The sequence below is a fragment of the Tetrao urogallus genome, assembly GCF_951394365.1.
Source record: "Tetrao urogallus genome assembly, chromosome: 20".
Taxonomy (NCBI): Eukaryota; Metazoa; Chordata; class Aves; order Galliformes; family Phasianidae; genus Tetrao; species Tetrao urogallus.
The window spans coordinates 7,102,059-7,121,241 of NC_136833.1; the positions used below are offsets into that span (position 1 = coordinate 7,102,059).

General features: G+C 49.8%; 1 protein-coding gene across 1 annotated transcript in view; it reads left to right on the plus strand.

Annotated features, from left to right (window-relative positions):
• Positions 1–443: 443 nt before the first annotated feature.
• NXN (nucleoredoxin) overlaps positions 444–19,183 on the plus strand; it is a gene marked incomplete at both ends in the record, with an annotated part of 47,622 nt that continues 28,882 nt past the window's right edge. The window contains one exon of the mRNA XM_079545103.1: positions 444–764. Coding sequence (XP_079401229.1) covers positions 444–764 — 321 coding nt within the window. The remainder of the gene's footprint in view (positions 765–19,183) is intronic.

A 19,183-nucleotide genomic window follows, 5' to 3' on the forward strand; every position in this document is an offset into this window, starting at 1 on the left:
CAACCTTCCGGCCCACACATGAGGCTGTTATCGCCATCCAAAATCCGGGAAGAAAACCCTCTTTAACTCGGGCGTGCTGTCAGAACCACAGCCCGGCACTTGGGGATGCAGCCCATCGATCCCGTGCACTTCAGGATTCCCTTTCGGTTCCCTCGCTCCGCGGATGGAGCTACGCCGCAACTCGTGTCGCTTTGTGAAAAACAACGAGCACTTTCCAGGCTTCCCGAAAGCTCTTCCCGTCCGCTCCGACCCACCGGGCCGAGCACGGCTCACCGCCATCAACCACCCCCCCCCCCCCCTCGCATCAGCACCACCCCGGTGCCGCCGGGGGTCGGGCCGGGCGCGGCGGGGGCGGGCCTGACCGCACAACAGCGCCCCCTGGCGGGCCGGGCGGAGCGGAGCGGAGCAGAGCGGGATCGGGGAGCGGAGCGGAGCGGCGCGGGATGGCGGGCGCCCTGGCGGAGGTGCTGGGCGAGGTGTTGGTGTCGGCGGACGGCGAGGAGGTGGCGGTGTCGGCGTTGGCCGCCCGCGGGGTTTCGTTGGTTGGGCTGTATTTCGGTTGCAGCCTCAGCGGCCCCTGCGCGCAGCTCGGCGCCAGCCTGGCCGCCTTTTACGGGCGCTTTAGGGGGGAGGCGGCGGCGGCGAGCGGAGCTCAGCGCCTCGAGATCGTCTTCGTGTCGGCGGAGCAGGAGCAGCAGCAGTGGCAGGAGGCCGTGCGGGCCATGCCTTGGCTGGCGCTGCCCTTCGCCGAGAAACACCGCAAGGTGAGAATCGAAGCCGCGGGGAGGCAGAGGGGCTTTGTCCGGGGGGCGGCGGGCCGGAACGCAGCGCGGGGGGGAGCGGAGCTTCCGGAAAGTTCCGAGACCCCGGGGCGGGCGGTGGGGAGCGGGCGTGAAGCCGGGGCTGAGAGGGGGGGGGCTTGGGTTTCTATGGGCTGTTAGAGGGGGTCGGGTGGTTGGGAGGCTCGGAGCCGAGCTTTGGTTGCTGGTCGAGGTGGCGGAGCTGAGCCGGCGCTGCTCGGTCGCGGTGTTTGCATAGCAGCTGATCGCTGCGCTGCGCTACAAGTTACGGCCCCTCATCGGCGGCGTTTCGGCTGAAAGACGGAGAAATGGCAGACGGAAAGAGCTCCGTAAAGCACGCAGAGCCGGGCTGCGAAGGAAAGAGCAGATTTTCAGATTTCGACGAGTTCCCGGCTTTGGTATTTAAAAGAAAGAAAAAAGTCTCTACAAATCCAGTCTTCCCTGAAACCATTGAGCAATAACGAGAAAGATGGAGCCCCGCCGTGCCATTTCTCAGCGTCTTGCTGGAGCGTAATTGCAGCTCCTGGCTGAGTGCTGGGAGCTTCACCCCACAGCTTTGGGGCTGAGCTCTGTAAGGTGCGGCTGTGCCTGAGCATCCCTGGTGCAGAGGAGGCTCCTCCATCCCCAGCGGGCTCTGAGCCCTCTGTCTGCATCAGCACGGACATCTTTAAGACGTTCGCTGCCATCTGGGCTCGCTGTTGGGTGTCCCCTATCCTGAGCAGCGTCAGTGGTGACATTTCAGCTCGTTCTGCTCAGTGCAGGGTTGGTGTTTGGGTGCTGCGCTGAAGGCTCCGATTTCCCTTGGAAGCCAAAGCGCTGCTGTGCGAGCGCTGGGGTCGGTTTGTTCAGTGAGGAACTTGCTTCGTCCCTCAGAGGAATTGCATCCAAAGCTGCTGTCTTGAGAGCCAAAAGCTCTCAGTGCAGGGGCACGGGAGGGTTGTGGTTCCAATTAGAAGCTGGCAGTTTCCCTGCAGAACGTTGCAGATTGTTTAGATGGGGGACTTTTCTGCCTCCCGTATTTGCTTTGAAGATTCCACTTCAACAGAGTTAAACTGTTGGGATGTAGTTAAAGTGGAAGGTGGCATTAATTTCATATTCTGGTCAGTGCTTCCATCTATTAGATTGCGAGAAAACGTGAAATTAAAAGATTATAGGGTCTTAAATTCTTATTCCAAGAAACCCTGAGTTAAATTCAGGATTATTTTTGTGCGGAGTGTAAAGTAATCGAAGCTTGTGCTGTATATTTTCAAAACTAAGCAGATGTGATGTGGCTTTGGAGGAAGTTTAATCTGCGGATAACAGAGAACCTATTTGTAAGTTATAAGGGCAATTATGTCAGGATATCAGGTTTCTAAACAGGAGATTTATAATCTGCAGCTCAGGCAGCTCCAAGACTCCTCGTATAATGGGCTGATTTTTAAATAGTCGGGCTAACGACCCGGCTGTCTAGAAAAGCACAAACTTTCTATTTTTCAAACATGTGCCAGCAGGAGCCGGGGGTGTGCAGCATATGTTCAGTACCTTGCAGGCTTAATTTGTTTTGAAACAAAAGCATTAAAAAAAAACGCAGGCCGTCTTGTTGAGTTATGGCTCTTTTGCTCTGAAGGCTCTTTTTGAGCTCGGTGTGAGCCAAGCCCTGGAGAATTGTGTAGATTTAGTGGCAAAAAGGCATCGTGTGGATACAGAACAGGGATGAGAGAGAGGGAGAGGTGTGGGAGATTTGGGCAGGGAGCTGAACCTCATCCCTGAGCACTCGGCCTCAGTGCATTGCGCAGCCTGGAGGTTTGGGAGAACCACTGCGTGTTGGTTTGTTGGAGGCTGTGACAGCGTTGGCTGGAGATGAGTTATTGTCCATGTTGCTGCTGCTCGGAATTATTGAACATCATGGCTCTTACGGTGCTGGTTTCCTGCCTGTCAGACTGCTGAAATATTTATCAGTGCAGGCGTTGCCTATCTGTGGTGCACATTTGTGGCTCTGGGCAGCCTGGCCCTGGTGGTTGGTGACCCTGCACATAGCAAGGGGTTGAAACTAGATGATCGTTGTGATCCTTTTCAACCCAGGCCATTCTGTGATACTCTGTGTTGGTTTTTGTTCTTTATATTTCTCCCTCTTTCCAAGCTCAGGCGCTGGATTGAAGGAGCAGCTTCCTTTTGGGGCTGGCAGTAAAATTCCCACAGTCCTCAGAGGAAAACAGCATCTTGCTCTTATGGTAATTGGAGCAAGCAGTATGGGCTGTCAAAGGAAACAGCCACTCCTCGTGGAATTCCTCAGTAACTCAATAATGCCAGGCTGCAGATAGCAAGGGCGGAACAGTCCGCAGAGACCAGCTGAAGTGGGGAAACTTCAGCATCTAGCAATTTCTGTTTCCAAACGAGTAATAAAAGAGAGCAGCAGAAGTCAGCAAACGTGGACGTGGGGAAAGCCTTTGATTAATGAGGAGGATGGCACCGTGCCTCTGTCTGAGCCACAGACAGCCATGTTATTGGCTTTTTTCAAGAGCACCGAATGAGATCGGAGGCCTTGGGCTCTTCGTGCACATCCCTCAATGAAGCAGTTTGTGTTTGGCTTCGGGGACAGATAACGCAGCTGTGGGTAATTGATTTATCTTCTGGTAGTGCCCGGAGTTGCTGAGCAGAGCATGAGAGAGAGATGGCGATCCGTGCCTTTGTTTTTTTGGGGGTTTTGGTTTAGCATCACCCTGTCATTATCTGCTTGCACAAACAGCTGCTCAAGTTTTGGAGAATTGGGTTAATGATGGCAGTAATTGCTGACTGCTGCCCCAGCTCAGTAATGTCAGCAGCCCCATCTGCCTTCATGCCCTGGCCCAGGATGGGATGAGATGGGACAGCAGCCCCACCACCTCCTGGGATCATCTCCAGGGTCTCCTGTCACCTGTGTTGGGTGAATTTAGGAGCCTGTGGGATGTTTATGGCACAGAGCCTTCTGCAGGAGCATGCCATGGGTATCAGGAAAAGGAAAGAGTGGTGCTGCAGTGGCACAGCTGCCCAGGGAGCTGGAGGATTCCAGAGCGTGATTCTGTCCCCCCAGCTGTGTGTCCTCTTAGTGGTCTTTGCTACAGAAGTGCCCCATTTTGGTGTCAGCTACGTGCTGTCCCACATCCCCATTTCTCCTCCACTCTACTGACCCTTCTGCCATAGAAGGGTCAGTAGAGTGGAGGAGAAATAGTGCTGCTGGGTCTGCACTGATATCCTGAGCTGGAGGAGACTGCCAAGGGACCATCAGAGATCGTCCCTGGGAGAGAAGCACTGCATTTTTTGCTGTTGTTATTTTGCCCTTGCTTTTGTTTTTACTCGTTACTTATTTGGCGCAGTCATCTCTCTCTTTTTAATCCTGCTTTTCCTAATTGCACTGTCTTGGTGCAGCCATTCTGAGCACAGCGGTGTCTGTTCTGTGCTCTGCCTCCCAATCTCTGTTTTCTTTCTACTGTATTTCTGTGTCTGCTTGAATGTTGCCCATATGTGTCCTGGCAAGGCAGAACTGCTTCCAGTGGGGCTGAAAAAGTTCTTTTCTGCTTTTAAACAAATGCAGAGCACATTTATTACATTTCTGTGATTGCTCTGTGAAGTCTCTGAAAACAATTTGAAGATCTTTCTGCTCGTGCTGGTAAATATGTTTTGCTTGGTTTTCCTTTATCCTAAGGCTGGATTTGTGTATGCTGGTCTGCGTGTTATCTCCCACCCTAATACAAAATGTGAGTTCTGTGACAGAGAGGCGTGTAGTCTGTCTCTGTATGAGAGAAAAGCCTCTTTGTTTTGCCCTCAGGAGGTGGAAGGAGGTGGCTCTCCCTTTGGATGCTATTTTAGTGTCTAGTCAAATGCAATGGGTGAACCTGACTGGACAGGCTTGGGAGAGCCTGCATTGTGAGTGCATCTCCATCTCTGCAGGTAAAAGGTTGGTCGTGAGATGGAGGCTAAAATGTGACCACGTCTCATGAAGTCTTTTACAACAAATATTCATTTCTCATTATTAGTAGATTTTTTAGCGTTTTCTGTCCTTTGTCCCCAAGAAAAAGGCTCTGTCTTTCTCTCTGCTTAAGAACACCTCCAGCTCTGCTAATGAGACTGCACTGAGAATGATCTGGGATGCACTGCAGCACCAACTGGGCTGCAGTTATTGAGGTGAAGATGCCATTAAATTACACTGTCTGCTTGTTTTCTGGGGAGGTGGGGAGGCTCCAACCTTTGCATACAGCTTAAGATATACCCTGGTTTTCAGGGACTTTCCTCTTTGCAGTCACCATCTGCTGAGGCCTGGGAGGCAAAGTGGTCAGCACAGATGTGGGATTTGTCTGACAGAAGATTTGGTAAATCACTTGAAGCAGCTTTTGAGTTTCATCATATAAAACTATCCAGTTAATAACTTTCAGCTGTATCCCTGACTTTGTGTTTTCGGGGTGGGAATGTGTATGAAATTGTTGGCTCGCAGAGACATGGATTTGAAAAATATGGACTTTTCATGACATCAGGCTATTGAGTAAGAAGCAAGGCATTAACAGCACCAACTGATGCCTTTGTTTGCTTTGAAACTCACTGGTTCTGGAGCACGGGGATGGGAGATCTGTGGGAGCAGCAGTGAGGAGCCCGTGTGCTGTTTTTCATTGTGGCATTCTTAATCCAGATGTTGAAAATGAAAGATGTTTAAAAATGCAAGCCTGACAGTTTTGTTTGTTGCTTTTGGGTTGCAGAGGCAGCTTTACTCTTTAAACTAATCAGCCCAATTCCAACAGTGCATTTTTTTGGAAGCTGAACTGCTTTCCAGGACAAGGTACAGAATTAAGATCAATTCTGAGAAGTACAGCAGTGAACTTTTAAATATGACTCAGGAATGGCAATTCAGTGTTTCCACATGGTGAGGACAGCACCAAAGCCAAAACATTCTCTAATTCTTGTTGATGACGCTTTTGCAAATTAATTCTAAGCATGTTTCAGACAGCTTTGCAGCTCTGCACTGACCCTCTGTGCAGCTCACAGTTGTGCAAAGCCCCTGATCTTTCAGCGGAATCCCAGCCAGCGTTCACAGGCTGTGGATAAAATCCAGGCCCTACAATACCACTGCTGACGTCCTTGGAGGTTGGGTTTTGCATCCAAAATGTGGCTCAGTGAGCACTTGCTCAGGGGAAAATCCGTGTTGTGCATGTCTTGCTGATGTGTCATCTGCTGTGCTGTTCATTGCATCCTTCAGTTGATAAGAGCAGATAGTCGAGGTGCTGCTCTGATGCCTTTGGCATCATTCCCCAGACCTCAGGGGTCTCTGGATAAGGCCCACGCTCTGCTCAGTTCCTCCCAGCTCTGCTGGCTTGCAGCTGGGTCTCGTGCTGGCATTTCCTTTGGGTTGTGACCCATCCCCACTGCCCTGGGCTTTTCAAGCAGCTTGATGAGCATTTCCAACCTAAATGTTATTTTTCAGTACTGAAAACGCTCCCTTTTGTACCATCACCTGTAGTTTTCTGTAGGTACTTCCTAGTGCTATAGAAGGTCTGTGTGAAATGTTCATTGTTAGCAGATAAAAGTTTTGAGAGTGTCGAGGGATTTGGGGAGTTTTTTGATCCTTTCTCACGGACATGTTTGTCATGTTTCAAAGCAGCTCATGGTGAGGTTAGCTCATGCTGGCCAGGATAAGGTTTCACTTCTGTGTTTTACATTCTTGCCTTTTCAGCAACGTTCCCAGCATAGAAGTTGGGGTATGGTTTTAATCTAAGCATAGTCAAAAGATACTGCACTTCACAGCAAGCAGGCCAGCCCTGCTGCCCAGCAAAGCAGATGGAACAAAGCCATCATCTGCTCTGCATTGTGCTGGCAGATGGAGGGGTGCAGGTGAAGTGGGGTGCTGCTGGGGCTGCAGTGCGCCCAGCTGAGCCCAGGGCAGCAATTTTGGGCAACCTCTGCATGCTGAGAAGCTGCTGGCTGTGCTGGTCTGCGTGAGTTGCTTCCTCCTCCTTTTTCTCCTTCCCCTCCCATTTTTATCGGGGAAACAAGTTCCAAGCAAAATATTCCAAAGTGATACTTAATTACTCTTTAAAATGCAACTATTTGTCTTATCAGCCATGTGGATTTCTGTTTGCTGCTTTGATTTGACAGTGAGTAGTTTGTCATTTTTAAAAAGCTTACACACTCCAGGAATCTGTGATTTTTATGCTTTTGAAAGGAGAGATGTTGAATTAACTGCTGCTTTGAACTATTCACGGATAATTTCAGGCCCCCTGCTTTCAGCAACTAACAAGCTGACTCCTGAGCTTTCAGGCTGGGTTGAATACTGAATAATCATGACTTTGTAGCTGTATGTGTTCTTTAAACCAGTTCCATAACACATCACAGCGTAGTACGCCGTGCTTGAGATGCTCTCCAGACAGATTACTTTGTGCTAATGCCATCTCCATGCACGAACAATTAGGGAAGAGAAGAGTAACGCAAACGTGGTGAGGGTGTTTGGATTCCTTGTGACTTGTGCTTTGTATACATTAATTTCCTTTAGTTTCCTTCCCCCCGGCCCTTTCTGGTCTTTATGCCTTCACTCTCCGCGTTGGGTTTTATTTTAGCTTTCAGCAGGGGACATCTGATTTGTTTGAATTCCAGCCATGCCATGCAGCCCTGCTATGGGATGTGCTTTCAGAGCCATTTCTGAGATGAGCAGCTGCAGTTGTAGGCACTTGAGGGACCTGTCCATCCATGGCTGCAGAAAGCAAATCTGTGCTGCTGGGACCATTAAACCCCTCCACCTGGGTGAGTCTGTATTTCAAGTAGGCAACACGGGCAAAAGGCATGGGGAGATGAACAGCCCAGAGAAGTCGTACAGGAAATCCGTTCCAAAGGAGGGCATTTAATCTGGATGCATTCCAGACCTGTGCCTTCAGCCCAGCATCGTCCCCTTCCCTTGGTTCCTTTTCAGGGGAGCTGGGGGCTTTGTCCCATTGGGCTGCAGCAGTGCTGGGAAGGAGATGAGGAGTTGATGAATAAGCAAAAAGGCCAGTAGAGCGGCTCTCTTTCCCCCTAGAGAATTTAAACAAGTATGCAGATTAAAGCATGAGCATCCTGTGCATATGTTCTGCTGTGCGGCAGCTCAGCACATCATCATCTTCAGTTTTCTGAAGAAAATGCAGTGTCTTGTTGTTTGGGTTTAGAGTACACGGAATTAATGGAAGGGTGGAACTAAACAGATGCAGTTTTCAGCGTATTCTCACGCCTGACTTTCAACACCATGAACAATTGAAATCAGCAATTAATATGTAAAGAATTTGTGGTCTTTATTTAGTTTGACTGCCTGCCTGCTGCTGTTGCGTCAGGGCATTGCATGTTGCAATATGATCAGCCCCCTGCCCGGAGCACAGCAAGCCCTTCTGCTCTCAAAACAAAGACGAGTTCCTGCTCCCTGTGCTACCATGGTGAGAACTTGGTCTGTGGAGTGAAATCCCAAGGGCTGCACTTCAGGTGAGCTGTGCCAGGCCCCAGGAGCGTGAGTGTGGGAGCCCCTGCACTGCAAAAGCAAACTCAAGGCACAGCAAATCTTGCAGTGCTTGCTCAAAGCCCACGGAGTCCTTGGAAGGAGGAATGCAGCAGGGTGAGCAGAGCCAGAGACCTCCTTGCTGCCTGGGGCAAGGGCAGAGATGAGTTTCCCAGGCAGAGAAGTGCAGCAGGAGGGCAGTTTATGAGGCTGTGCTTTGTGATTTCCACCCTTGCAGGGCTGGAGCTTGTGCTGCCCAACCAAGAGGAGAGAGTTTGGAGTCCTCTGGAAGCATTTTGTCCATCTTTACGACTGTGGCTAAATGAAATTTGAGTTTAAAATATGTTAATGGAGGAACGGTGCAAAGGTCCCTAGTTAAAATCAGTTTGCCAAAGTTACCAGCTTTTTATTTTGTGGCTGAGGTATTAAAAAGAACTGGCTAGTGGCATCCAGGGATGCCCAGGTGTGCTGGCTGGGGGCAGCTCAGTGACCCCATAGGCTGCTGAGAAAGGAGCCTTGTTTTATGTCTCAGTGCAAGGATTCAGGAATCTGGGTGAGAATTAGGTAATATTTGCGGAGGAGAGTAAAGTACAACTGGAACTAATTGCAACTGTGTGAGTGAGCTGCTGAGAGAAATTCTACTTCTGCCATGTTCCCAAGGGACTTCCAGTGGAGAGATGAAGTCATAGCCATTACTTCACGAGCATTAACTCAGGATGCTGACAAATGAGCGCTGGCGATTAGTGCCTGACCAGTCGGGGAGAATGTTGCCCCTGGCTTTTCCCCCTGCCTCTGCTTGGAGGCTGCTGCCCTCGGCGCAGGGCTGGCAGAAGCAAGTGCTGACGCCCATGGTGCGCTAATTGCCAGCTCAGCGTATTCTTCTGAGCTGTCGGTGCTTTGGCAGGCATGCCAGCTCTCAACCGGGCAGCTCCAGAGCCAAGTCACAGTAGCTTCCAGAAATCGTACAAGGCAGATGGAGCCTTGGATGGACGGGTGGGCAGGCAGGCAGGCATGAGCAGCTCTCCTTGTAATCGCCCGAGTGCGACTTGCCAGGACGTCTCCTTCAACACCAGAGCCTGTGCCCTGTGCAGTGGGTGTTAATTGTACCCGATGGTCTGAGCCCTGCTTCCAGAGCAAACAAATGGGTTCAGGATCTCACCCCTGCAACTTGCAGCATCGCTACGAGAGTCCCTTTTGGAAAAAGCGTGAAATTTATGGTAATATGTGCTGAGGATCTTATGGCAGGTCTGAGCTGCTAAGTCCTCTAAACCTGAGCCCACGGCTTCATTGACAGGGCCTCTCACTTTGCTCTGCTCCAAGCTTATGGTTTCACTGCTCCAATATTTTTCCATACATGGAAGCATTCCTGCCCCAGCCTGGGCTAATCCTGACATGCCACTGTATCTGGATGTTAGCTCATTTCTTGCAGCTGACACTGTACAAAGGCTGATCTCTGAACTGGCTTTTGTTTAAATAGATTTAAGTCAACCAGCAGAAGTCTCACCCCATAGGTAAGCAGGAAAAAAAAGAAAGCGTGGTTATCTGGTTTACCTACCTTGCAGGGCTGCTGGGTGGATGAACTGGTCCACAGTAACGCTGCGCTGTGGAAATGCGTGGTATGTAAATGCCAAAGGGAACGTGGCTTGTTTTATCCGGATCTGTTTTGGTTTCCTGGCACGAGCCCCCCAGTTTTACTGCAGCAGCTTTGCTTGCCTCTTCTCTGCTCTGAGCCCTTTCCCCACTGGGGCCATCCCCTGTCCCCACCAGGAGACGTGGAGGCAGAAGAACAGAATCCAAAGGTTCGCCCCCACCCTCTGTGGTGGTTCAGAAGGACTATTCTGACTCTTCCAAAGTGTCAGTCTGATGGTCTGAGCTGTGGAACAACCTAAACCATCCCTGCTTGGTTGTTTCAGCCCTAGAGAAGTGCACCAGGAGGAGTTTGTGGGCATGGCTTCTCCTTTACCTCAGTGTGCACAGTGTGGCTGGATGATGTGTGGGACAGCAGCACTCCTGTGTTCGTGCAGGAAGGGGCTGTGGGACTGTTCTTGATATTGAATTATTATTTGTTTTCTTCATCAGGTTTTTCTGGATACTGCTCTGGTGCTCTTAGAGCAAATTGAAGGGCACCAGGCTGCAAATCCTGCCATACAAGTAATGCCTGGGTGCATAGCTTACAGGAGTGCACTTCTTTTATCAACTGATAGCTACTGTTTAACAGGGCAAGGAGCTAGGCTGATTTCACTCTAAGCTGATGACTGTACGAGCTTATTTTTAAGGGTGCTCCCTCTTTAATTCTGGTTTGTGGCTGTAGGGCAGAGATTGCATTGCTGCCACATTACAAGCTGCTTATAACTACCTCTTGCCTGTAATCTTTGTGCTCTGGGAGCTCTCTTGGTGCCAGGGGCTTTTCCAATGCTTCTGTGGCTTCTCTACTGCATGCAATGTGAGCCTGGCCAGCGCTGCCTGCTGCCCCCCGCTGCTGCGCTGCACGCTCCCCAAATCGCTTCGTTCCAGGGTTAGAAAAGACCCATTTTTGTGTCCTAAGCACTGGATTTCACAGATACATAAGGGGAGAGGCCTTAATGCCTTGTGCTTGATCGGCTAATCGGAAAGCATGGGAAGTTTTTCATAGGAAGATTTGCTGCCTGGCTTTGCGGTGCAGGTTAGCACAAGCATGTTTTATTCCTGTAATGCAGCGGAGCAGCTGGATGCCTCCCACCATCGCTGCTGATTATTTCTTTGATTTTGGTGGAGACACACAGAAATAAATTAAATGAGGTGGGGGGTTCCTGAGAGCAATGCAGATGGCTGGAAATGAAGGGCAGAGATTACTTAAGTGATAATGGCGTATTTTGGACTCCTTAAAGGAATGGAAGAAGCTGTGTGCTGCTGACCAGCAGCTTTCCTTGCGCTGATCCTCAGAGCTTTGCAGGCCACCTCTCTTGCAGTGCTTTCTTGACTCTCACGCTTCCTGGCTGCAGGTTTAATTATTTGATGTGACAGGAGCACGCAGGACCCCATTTCGCACAAGGAGCCTGCACACAGCAGCCTGCTCCCAGGACAGGTTTTTGCCTAGAGAGGCAGTTTCCAAGCCAGTTAATTGCCAGGTTGTGAAGCAGAAGGGGATGGGGCTGTCCCTGCCTTTCCCTGCAGGCCAATTCCTGGCGGCTGCGTGGTGACAGTGGCTCTGGAAGAGCCTTGTCCCAGTGCCAGGGCAGGCTGGGGAGAGATTTTGCCCAGGGGACAGGCAGCAGCAGGAGGAGGGTGGCAGCGATGCCTTGGCTGGGATGTCAGCCTGATTCTGAACTGCAGGAAGGTTCCAGATTTTAGTCTAAGAACAGAATGCCCCATGAGCAGCGTGTGCTGTGTGTTGCTGTTTGGCTTTGGCTGTCCGACCCTGTTCTGGGCCCCATCCAACATCTTCTTTTTGATGTTTGTGTCTGTGAGGTTTACTGCAACCTTCACAGCTGAAACAGCGAAGTCTCTGGCGTAAAAACTTTGCTAGGATAAAACTTGATAGGGTGAGAAGCCATCGAATGGCACCTCCATCTGTGGCCTTCCTGCTAATTACTGAATTAACGCCCCCAGGCATTTTTGTTACCTTTTCTTCTTGCTGGTTAAAACTGGAGATCTGATTTAGAGCTCTGGGATATGTTTGGGGAAAATAAGTGCCATAAAAACTGCTTACCTATGAGAGATGTATGGCTAATGGCACAAAACCACGTTACAACAAGAAGCAAGGGGACTTCATAGCTGCTGTCTGGGCAAATGCATCCCGAGCTGCGTGTGGCCATTGGGTCCTGGAGTGGAGATTGTCTGCAGCCAGTCCTGCAGCAAGCCACAGACCCCTGGGGTGGGCACCCACCGTGTCACTGAGTGACATGGAGCAAAGAGCAGAGCCCAGCATGACACAGCCATGCTGCTGTTTGCAGAGGATGCCATGGGTAAAGATTAGGAGTTTTTAGGTTTTCTTTGCCAGGATGTAGCAGTGCTCATTACCAGGCTTAATAATGAAGAATCTAAAAATGTGATTCATCCATGAAGTATGTGATGGTAGAGTTGGGAAAATGTGTGCATGTGTTGGATGCTTCCTCTTAGGCGGTTGAGAAACCCTTGAGTGTAGCATTTGTTGTTTTACTAAGCTGGGATTGAAATACTGAATGCTCAGAACATGCTAGCTCATGTCTGCTGTAGGAAGAAGAGCTCAATTGCTCAATAGAAGTGGCTTTTCATCCGGCCGCATTAAAGAGAAAATAAGCTCAAATCTATTGAGAAGATTATTGATATGTTTTTTTGTCATCTGCTCAGATTGCTGTTAGGAACCGTGGGAATGGCCTTGCAGGTACAGCTTGTGGTGAGGGAAGTCCTGCGTGAGAGACAGCAAGGCAGTTCTGTGCTGATGCTCACGCCTCTGGTATTTAGCCTGGTCTTTTGCTTTTTAATTATTACAGCAATTAGCGCAGTTACAGAGTGTGCCTTGCTGTTGGTGTTCTGCGCACTGCTAGCAGTGTTTGCCAGCCATGGGGAGACACCCAGCAGAAGGCCATTTCCACTTGGAAAAGGTACCACAAATGACTCACTGTCCACATCGTATGTGCTCACAGCCTGGCAGCCCCGGATCCGAGAGGGATGCTGACAACTCGTGCTCTGTGCAACAACATGGAGCTCTGGGAACTGAGCGCTGCCAGAGAGGTGGCAAGAGGCAGCCAGGCGTGGGCTTGGGCAGTCACTTCTCTTGCTGTCCTGTTTGTTTTCCCTTATCATTATCAAAGGTGTTTGCTTTTGTCCGGAGCTTCCAGCCGCACCAAGTGTTGTGCAGGGTGCAGACGCAGCGCTGCACCATTCCCATTGAGGTCACGTCATGCTGTGCAGAGCTGCCAGACAACTGATTTGGGAGTTGTCACTTATTGCACTTTTCCAGTGCCTTGCTTCTACCTTTGAAAGCACCTACCAGCAGAGAGATGGGTGTTTATGTGCTAAGCACCAGCTGCAGCACAGAGCTTGTTGTTCAGCACATCCTGCACTTACAGCTCTTGTGCGAATGAATGATTGTGCTGCAGCTTTCCCTGTTAAGAGCCATTGAAGGGCACAGCAGGTTCTTTCACCTTGCTGAACTGAACGTTACTAAAGAAAATAAGTTTAATCAAGTCCAGACCTTTTTGCTGGAGTTGCTGTGCTCTTCCCACTGCGCCGTGCTGTCCCAGGCAGCGCTCCCCTGTTGTGCCAGTCGAGCCCTGCCTGTTTTTGGGGCTCAGAGCCCTCAGAAGAAAGGAGCAAAGCCCCGGTGGTCTGGCTTCCAACCCCCTGTCCCCCTGCCTGTCCAGGACCAGGCTGGCATACCCCAGCCGAGCTTTGTTTTTGTTCAGGTATGAGCTCTTTTCTGTTCTGTTTACGCTCCACTTACCTAAAGAGCTTGGAGCCAGATGGTTTTCCTGTGGAGGATATAATTTCATTGGAGAGAAGCGGGGGTTTGTAAAACAATCCGTGGAATTAGTGGCACCTCAGCTCCTGCAGGGTCTCCCTGCCCCCTTTCTGGAATCTTATTTCTGTTCTTTGAAAGCTGAAATTTCCATTGCTGTTGATGCCCTGCCAGGCACTCTAGCAGGGTTACTTTCCCTTGGATGCAGTTCAAGAAACCATTGTTCCTTTTCTTTATCATTTGTCATCAAAGCGAGAGGAGCTTTCCCTGCACTTCCCTGCTGCCTCCAAGCACTGGGGAGAGCAGACGGCGTGTCCGCTCCTCAGACCTCTGACCAGAAACACCCATTTGAAAAGATTTTGGTGACAAAGGAGTCAAAGCCTTCATATCCTCAAGAAAATATACTTCAGTAATTTAAAAAATATGATACTGGATCTGCTCAGGGTATTGGCAGAGGTCTTGCTGAAAGCCCTCCTCCACAGATGTGAGCATCTGAAGGTGAAGACTTCATTCAGCACTGGGGTGTGTGTGTCAGTTTTATTGTATTTCCCTTGGGTTTAGGATTCGGGTGAACCCTTTCACATGATCATAGCGTGTAGATTGTAAAAATAAAAAAAAAGAGAAGTACATTTAGGAAGGAGAAGAAAGGCTACAGTTTGCTTTTTGCTGCATGTAAGAGTTGGCTACAGGACATGCTGTTTTCTAGCTTTCATCTTGGTAATGTGTATGATTTAAATATGCTGCCCTGGTTGAATGCATCTGCTGGTGTCTGCTGCTTCATGTCCACGTGGGTATCCCTGGCATCTCCAGATGCCATTTGACCTTGGCATAATGAAACTACAGCAGTGGTGTTGGGTGGAGGAAGAGTTTTCCTAGAGAGAATATAAAGGTTCTCTGGGTGCTCGGAGGAAATGTATGAGCGTTACTGACAGGAGAACTGGCTGAGCAAGTTAGCAGTGGGTTTGAGATAATAGCTCTGTGGCTTTTGTCTACCAGAGCCTGAGCAGTATTTGATGTGCAGACATGTTTTCAGACATTTCTCATAGAGAAGGTGTTGGCAGGTCTGTTGTTAACACTCCTGCCTTTAGGCCAAACTATTGAAATTTCAAGTTCAGCTTGAATCTTATTTCAATGGCTTGGAAGGCTGCAATCTGATGGGCCAAAACATCTTGTCCAACTCCAGCCCTTATTAGGAGCTTAATCTGAAGCGTGGCCAAAGCCAAATAAGGGGGAGGGCAGAAAAAGCAGTAGAATGGAACCAGAAATGTGCATCCAATTTACAGTATTCCTCTGCAGCCTTAATTCAGCCCCCTGCATGCGTTACAATTCAGTTTCTAATTATGGGATCCCGTCCTGCTTTTTCCATGGCACCCCTGCCCTTGCTGCTCACGCAGGGTTGACAGAGCTTGGGAAAGGAAATGGAAGCAACCCAGAAGGGGATGCGACCATGAGCGTGGGACCTCTGCCCTGGATGGTGCAGCATTTGGGGTGAGTTGTGGGAAGCAAGGAGGGATAAAGCCATGGTAAAGGAGCCTGGAGCCCTGCTGGGCTTCTGCCGCAGGGTTTGTGTGCAGTGTGGGGCTCTTCAGGCACAATCAATGCCTTTATTTCATGGGTCCCAATCCCAGGGCTGCTTTAGGAGTGCTGCGTGCTCCTGTTGCAGATGATCTCATGGGAAGCCGTACGTCAGACATTTAAGGCACTGCTCACTGCTGTTTATTTTTTAAAAAGTGAGCTGGAGGCTGCTTCTGGAACTGCGTCTGTGCCTCTTTTCTTCAGCTATAAAACAGAGGTGTTAGGAATGTAGCTCTCTAGGTTTTACTGAAAATAAATGTACGGTCCTTTGAGAAGTATCCCAGCTCTGCAGTAGCAAAACGCCTTCATTTTTGCCTCGGAGCAGCGCATGGAAAACCTGAAGTGAAGAGAGCTGAGCACCACGCAGTGAACGACTGGAAGCAGCTTTTGTTTTCTCAAAGCGAATGTGAGTGGTTCCTCACTTCTGAGCTCAGTACCAACTGCATCAGGACTTCATGCACACGTGGTATGCATCCGTGCTGTAAAGACCATGCACAAGTGGATCAAAGTGAAGCTATAGAGAAAACTTACTTCCAGCGTATCCTGGCTGTTTAAGGCTTGGCAACCTTAATGCAGCCCTACAGATATAATATGGTATAAATTACAGGGCTGGGTGAGTAAGAAGTTGTGTGTGGAGGGTACAGGCATAGCTGTGGCATACCTTACAGGGAAGCTTGATCCTGAGGGTGGTAATTCATTTGCTTTTCTGACCTGTAGCAGAAAGCAGGATGGTTTGGGACCCTCCAGGAAGGATCCTGTGTGCAGTTGATGCCAGATGTCTGCTTTTGGCTTACCGGCCGTGGCTTTTGTTTCATCTTTAGGCTGGGCCACTGCTGCATGTTGGAGCCTCACTTGCAAAGCAGCTCATGTGTCCATCGAAGTCAGAGGTTGAGGAAGTTATTTTTTCTGTGGTTTTCTGGAACTTCATACTGTCGTCTGTCTCTAAGGAAGATGTGACGCACGATGGCTTTACAACTATGCAGCTCGATGGAGAGGCACGCAGCTGCCTATGCTGTCATAGGGATACTCTGGTGAGAGGCTTGCTAAGCTGAGGGGCAGCGTGTGTTTCTTCTCTTTCAACCCAATCTCCTTCTCTCATAGCGTGGGTTAGGAGCTGCAAGCGCTGTACAGGAGAGGCAGCACTGGCCATGCTGCTGGTTGAAGGGTGGCACTCAGCTGTGCTGCTCCAGGGCTACACGAGGTTCTGGGCTCAGCGCTCTTAAATCAGCAGATGTTGTCAGGCATGCACAGGCAAAACCTTGCTCTCATTCACTAATTACGAAAATTCCTGGCAGAAGCTCGGTGTGAGTCAGCTGCAGAAAAATTACTTAGGAAAAAGAAAAGTTGATGGTATGAGGCTGAATTTAGCGCACAAAACGGGAAGTCGGGGCTTTCTGTAAATGCCAGTCAGCCCACCATGCACGTGTGTGGAGGGAGAGGTGATGGGAGAAGCTGGGAGGGGACAGCCTGAGAGTTTGTCCTGCGCCCTGCAGCTGGTGGTGTGCAGGGATGGATGGATGGATGGATGGATGGATGGATGGATGGATGGATGGATGGATGGATGGATGGAATGTCCTTCCCATGGCCACAGAAGAGCTGGTGTTGCCTGATGAACAAGGCAGGCTCTAAACTGCAAGCTTTGGGGTTAAGCAGGAGGCTGTTGCCCACTTGGGGTTCTGTGTTTGCTTTCAGCTCCTGAACAGCTCGCCCAGAGCTCTGTGGGGGCCAGAGGAATCCTCAGAGCTTGACAGGTCTTGAATGATCTGCAAACAGTGCAGTGCATTTGCAGCACTGTCTGCTAGAGAAGTTGCTTTTTTTCTTCCCCCCCTCTGTAGAACTTTGGATTTTATTTTTGTTATGAAAACCACACAACTAATTTCCCTTGGAATCTTTTGCAGGCGTCTGCTCTGAGTGTGTTTTGGCCTCACTGTCCATTGCTGGGTTTGAATCCCAGTCCAGCGGTGAGAAGTTTTAGAATTAATGCCAGTTGTATTTTTTTTTTTTAGTAGAATCCTAGTGTCCGCCTGTGGGGTTTAAACAAATATCCTTCACTTTGCATTTTTCCTGCAAGTAGACAGGATCCAAAGTACATGCAGCCAACAACAGTGCTTTGGCAAGGATGCAGCATTTCCCCTTTGTCAGAAGTGGCTTTGTGTGTCTTTCTGTAATCTAGCATGCACTGCCCGGGTCCTGCTGCTGTACCTGGCTGCTGCAGTCCCTGCAGGATCAAGGAAGGAGGTGTGTGCAGTCCCCATGGGGGGATGATTGAAGGTTAGCCCTGGGGAGCACAGGGTGGTCCTGGTGGGGTGTGGTGGCCGCAGAAACATTCAATGGTTGCAGTTGGTGTTCGTGTGGAGGAAGGTGGGGGTATAAAAATGCTCACATTTGGAGTGGGAGAGGGAAGCAGAATTCCTGCAGGCAGTTTTTTAGCTTCTTGAGGCTTCTGAACCCGAAAAGCCATCTGTATCCTGGAGGAGGCTTGCATTTATTCCTTGGAATCCAGAATTTGCAGAGCATGTGCTGGCTATGCAGAATCTCAGCTTTGCCATAAATCTGTTTTTTGGCAGCGCTTGTCAAAATGCCATATTATCCAGATAGGAATAGATAGGGGATTAAAACAGAATCCTTCCACTATTTATGGACTGCCTTTGGGAATATGCTGTATTATTCTTTTGAATTGAATAAAAGGTAACCACAACAACCTGCTGCACATGCTAAATCTTTTCTGCGACCCTCCTTAGAGCTGTGGAGGGGGGAGGGGGATGCTGTGAGAGATTCCAGCCTGCAGCCCTGCAGCCCTGCAGCCATGTGCTTGGTTCAGACCTCAGCAATATGCCACCTGCTGAGTGCCTGGGAAGCACGAGGTGAAAAGCCTAATTCAGAGCAGAGTTTGGGACGGGTGCTTGGTTTCTGCACAAACTGGTTTAAATCTCTATTGTAAGTAAGTCTGAGCTTAGAGGAAATTAATTATTTGGTTTTGAGGGAGAGGTGTGTGGTTGGACCAGGTGTGGCTGCTGGCTCCCATGGCCTGTAGGAACTGACCCCAGAAGTCCCTTCTCCTCCTTGTATTGGAAACCGTAGGTGTAGGAGATCAGTGTTGCACAGCAGATGGCCCCGTGTGGGTTTCTCAGGGTGTTTGCACGATGTGCTGAACCCATAGGAGCCCCTAGGGCAAGCATCTGCCTGCTGCAGGGCAGGTGGGAGCACTGCAGCGGAATGCTGCTGAATGCTGCTTTCCCTTACCAAGCACTTTTTGTTTGTATTCAGGAGCAGCAGGTTTACCCGTGTGGGGAGCACACCTCACTTCCCTCGTGGTCCTTTTACCTGTGCATGCTGAGAGACAGTAAAACCTGGAGTACCCGCTTGGCCAGCGCTCTCTTTCTCCTTCACATGCCTGGTAAATTGGATAATCTGCTTGGCCTTGCCTTTCTGTTTACCTTAGCGTTTGTTATGACAAAGAAGATGGATTTTTCCTGGCTCTTGCATGTACTGTATGTAAACCAACAAGATGCAGTACATGGGTCAGCATGCAGTCTGCTGCCAGCAGGGAACTGGGGCGCTCGGTGCTGCGCAGTGCTGTCAGTGTTTACTCACTGCCTTGTGCCTGTGGTTTGCATTACACCTCCGCAGCTCGGCTCCTCCAATTCCCCAGCCACTCACTAGCACACACAGGGCTGTTCCAGACAGTTTTTTCCATGGAAATAGAGGAATCTAGGAGAAGAGTTACAACTAAACCTTCAGTGTCCGCCAAACCCCTTAGACCTGGTGAATTCTTGGAAGTGAGAAGGAATTTGTCTTTATCTTCAGCTGTGTTCATTCTCCACTTTTAGTCCAATCAAATTGGCCTTGAATCTCAGGACAGTTTTTGCACAGATTTTCCTTGTTGTCTTCTTGAATCCCAAGTTTCTCGGCTCTTACAACCCATCTAGG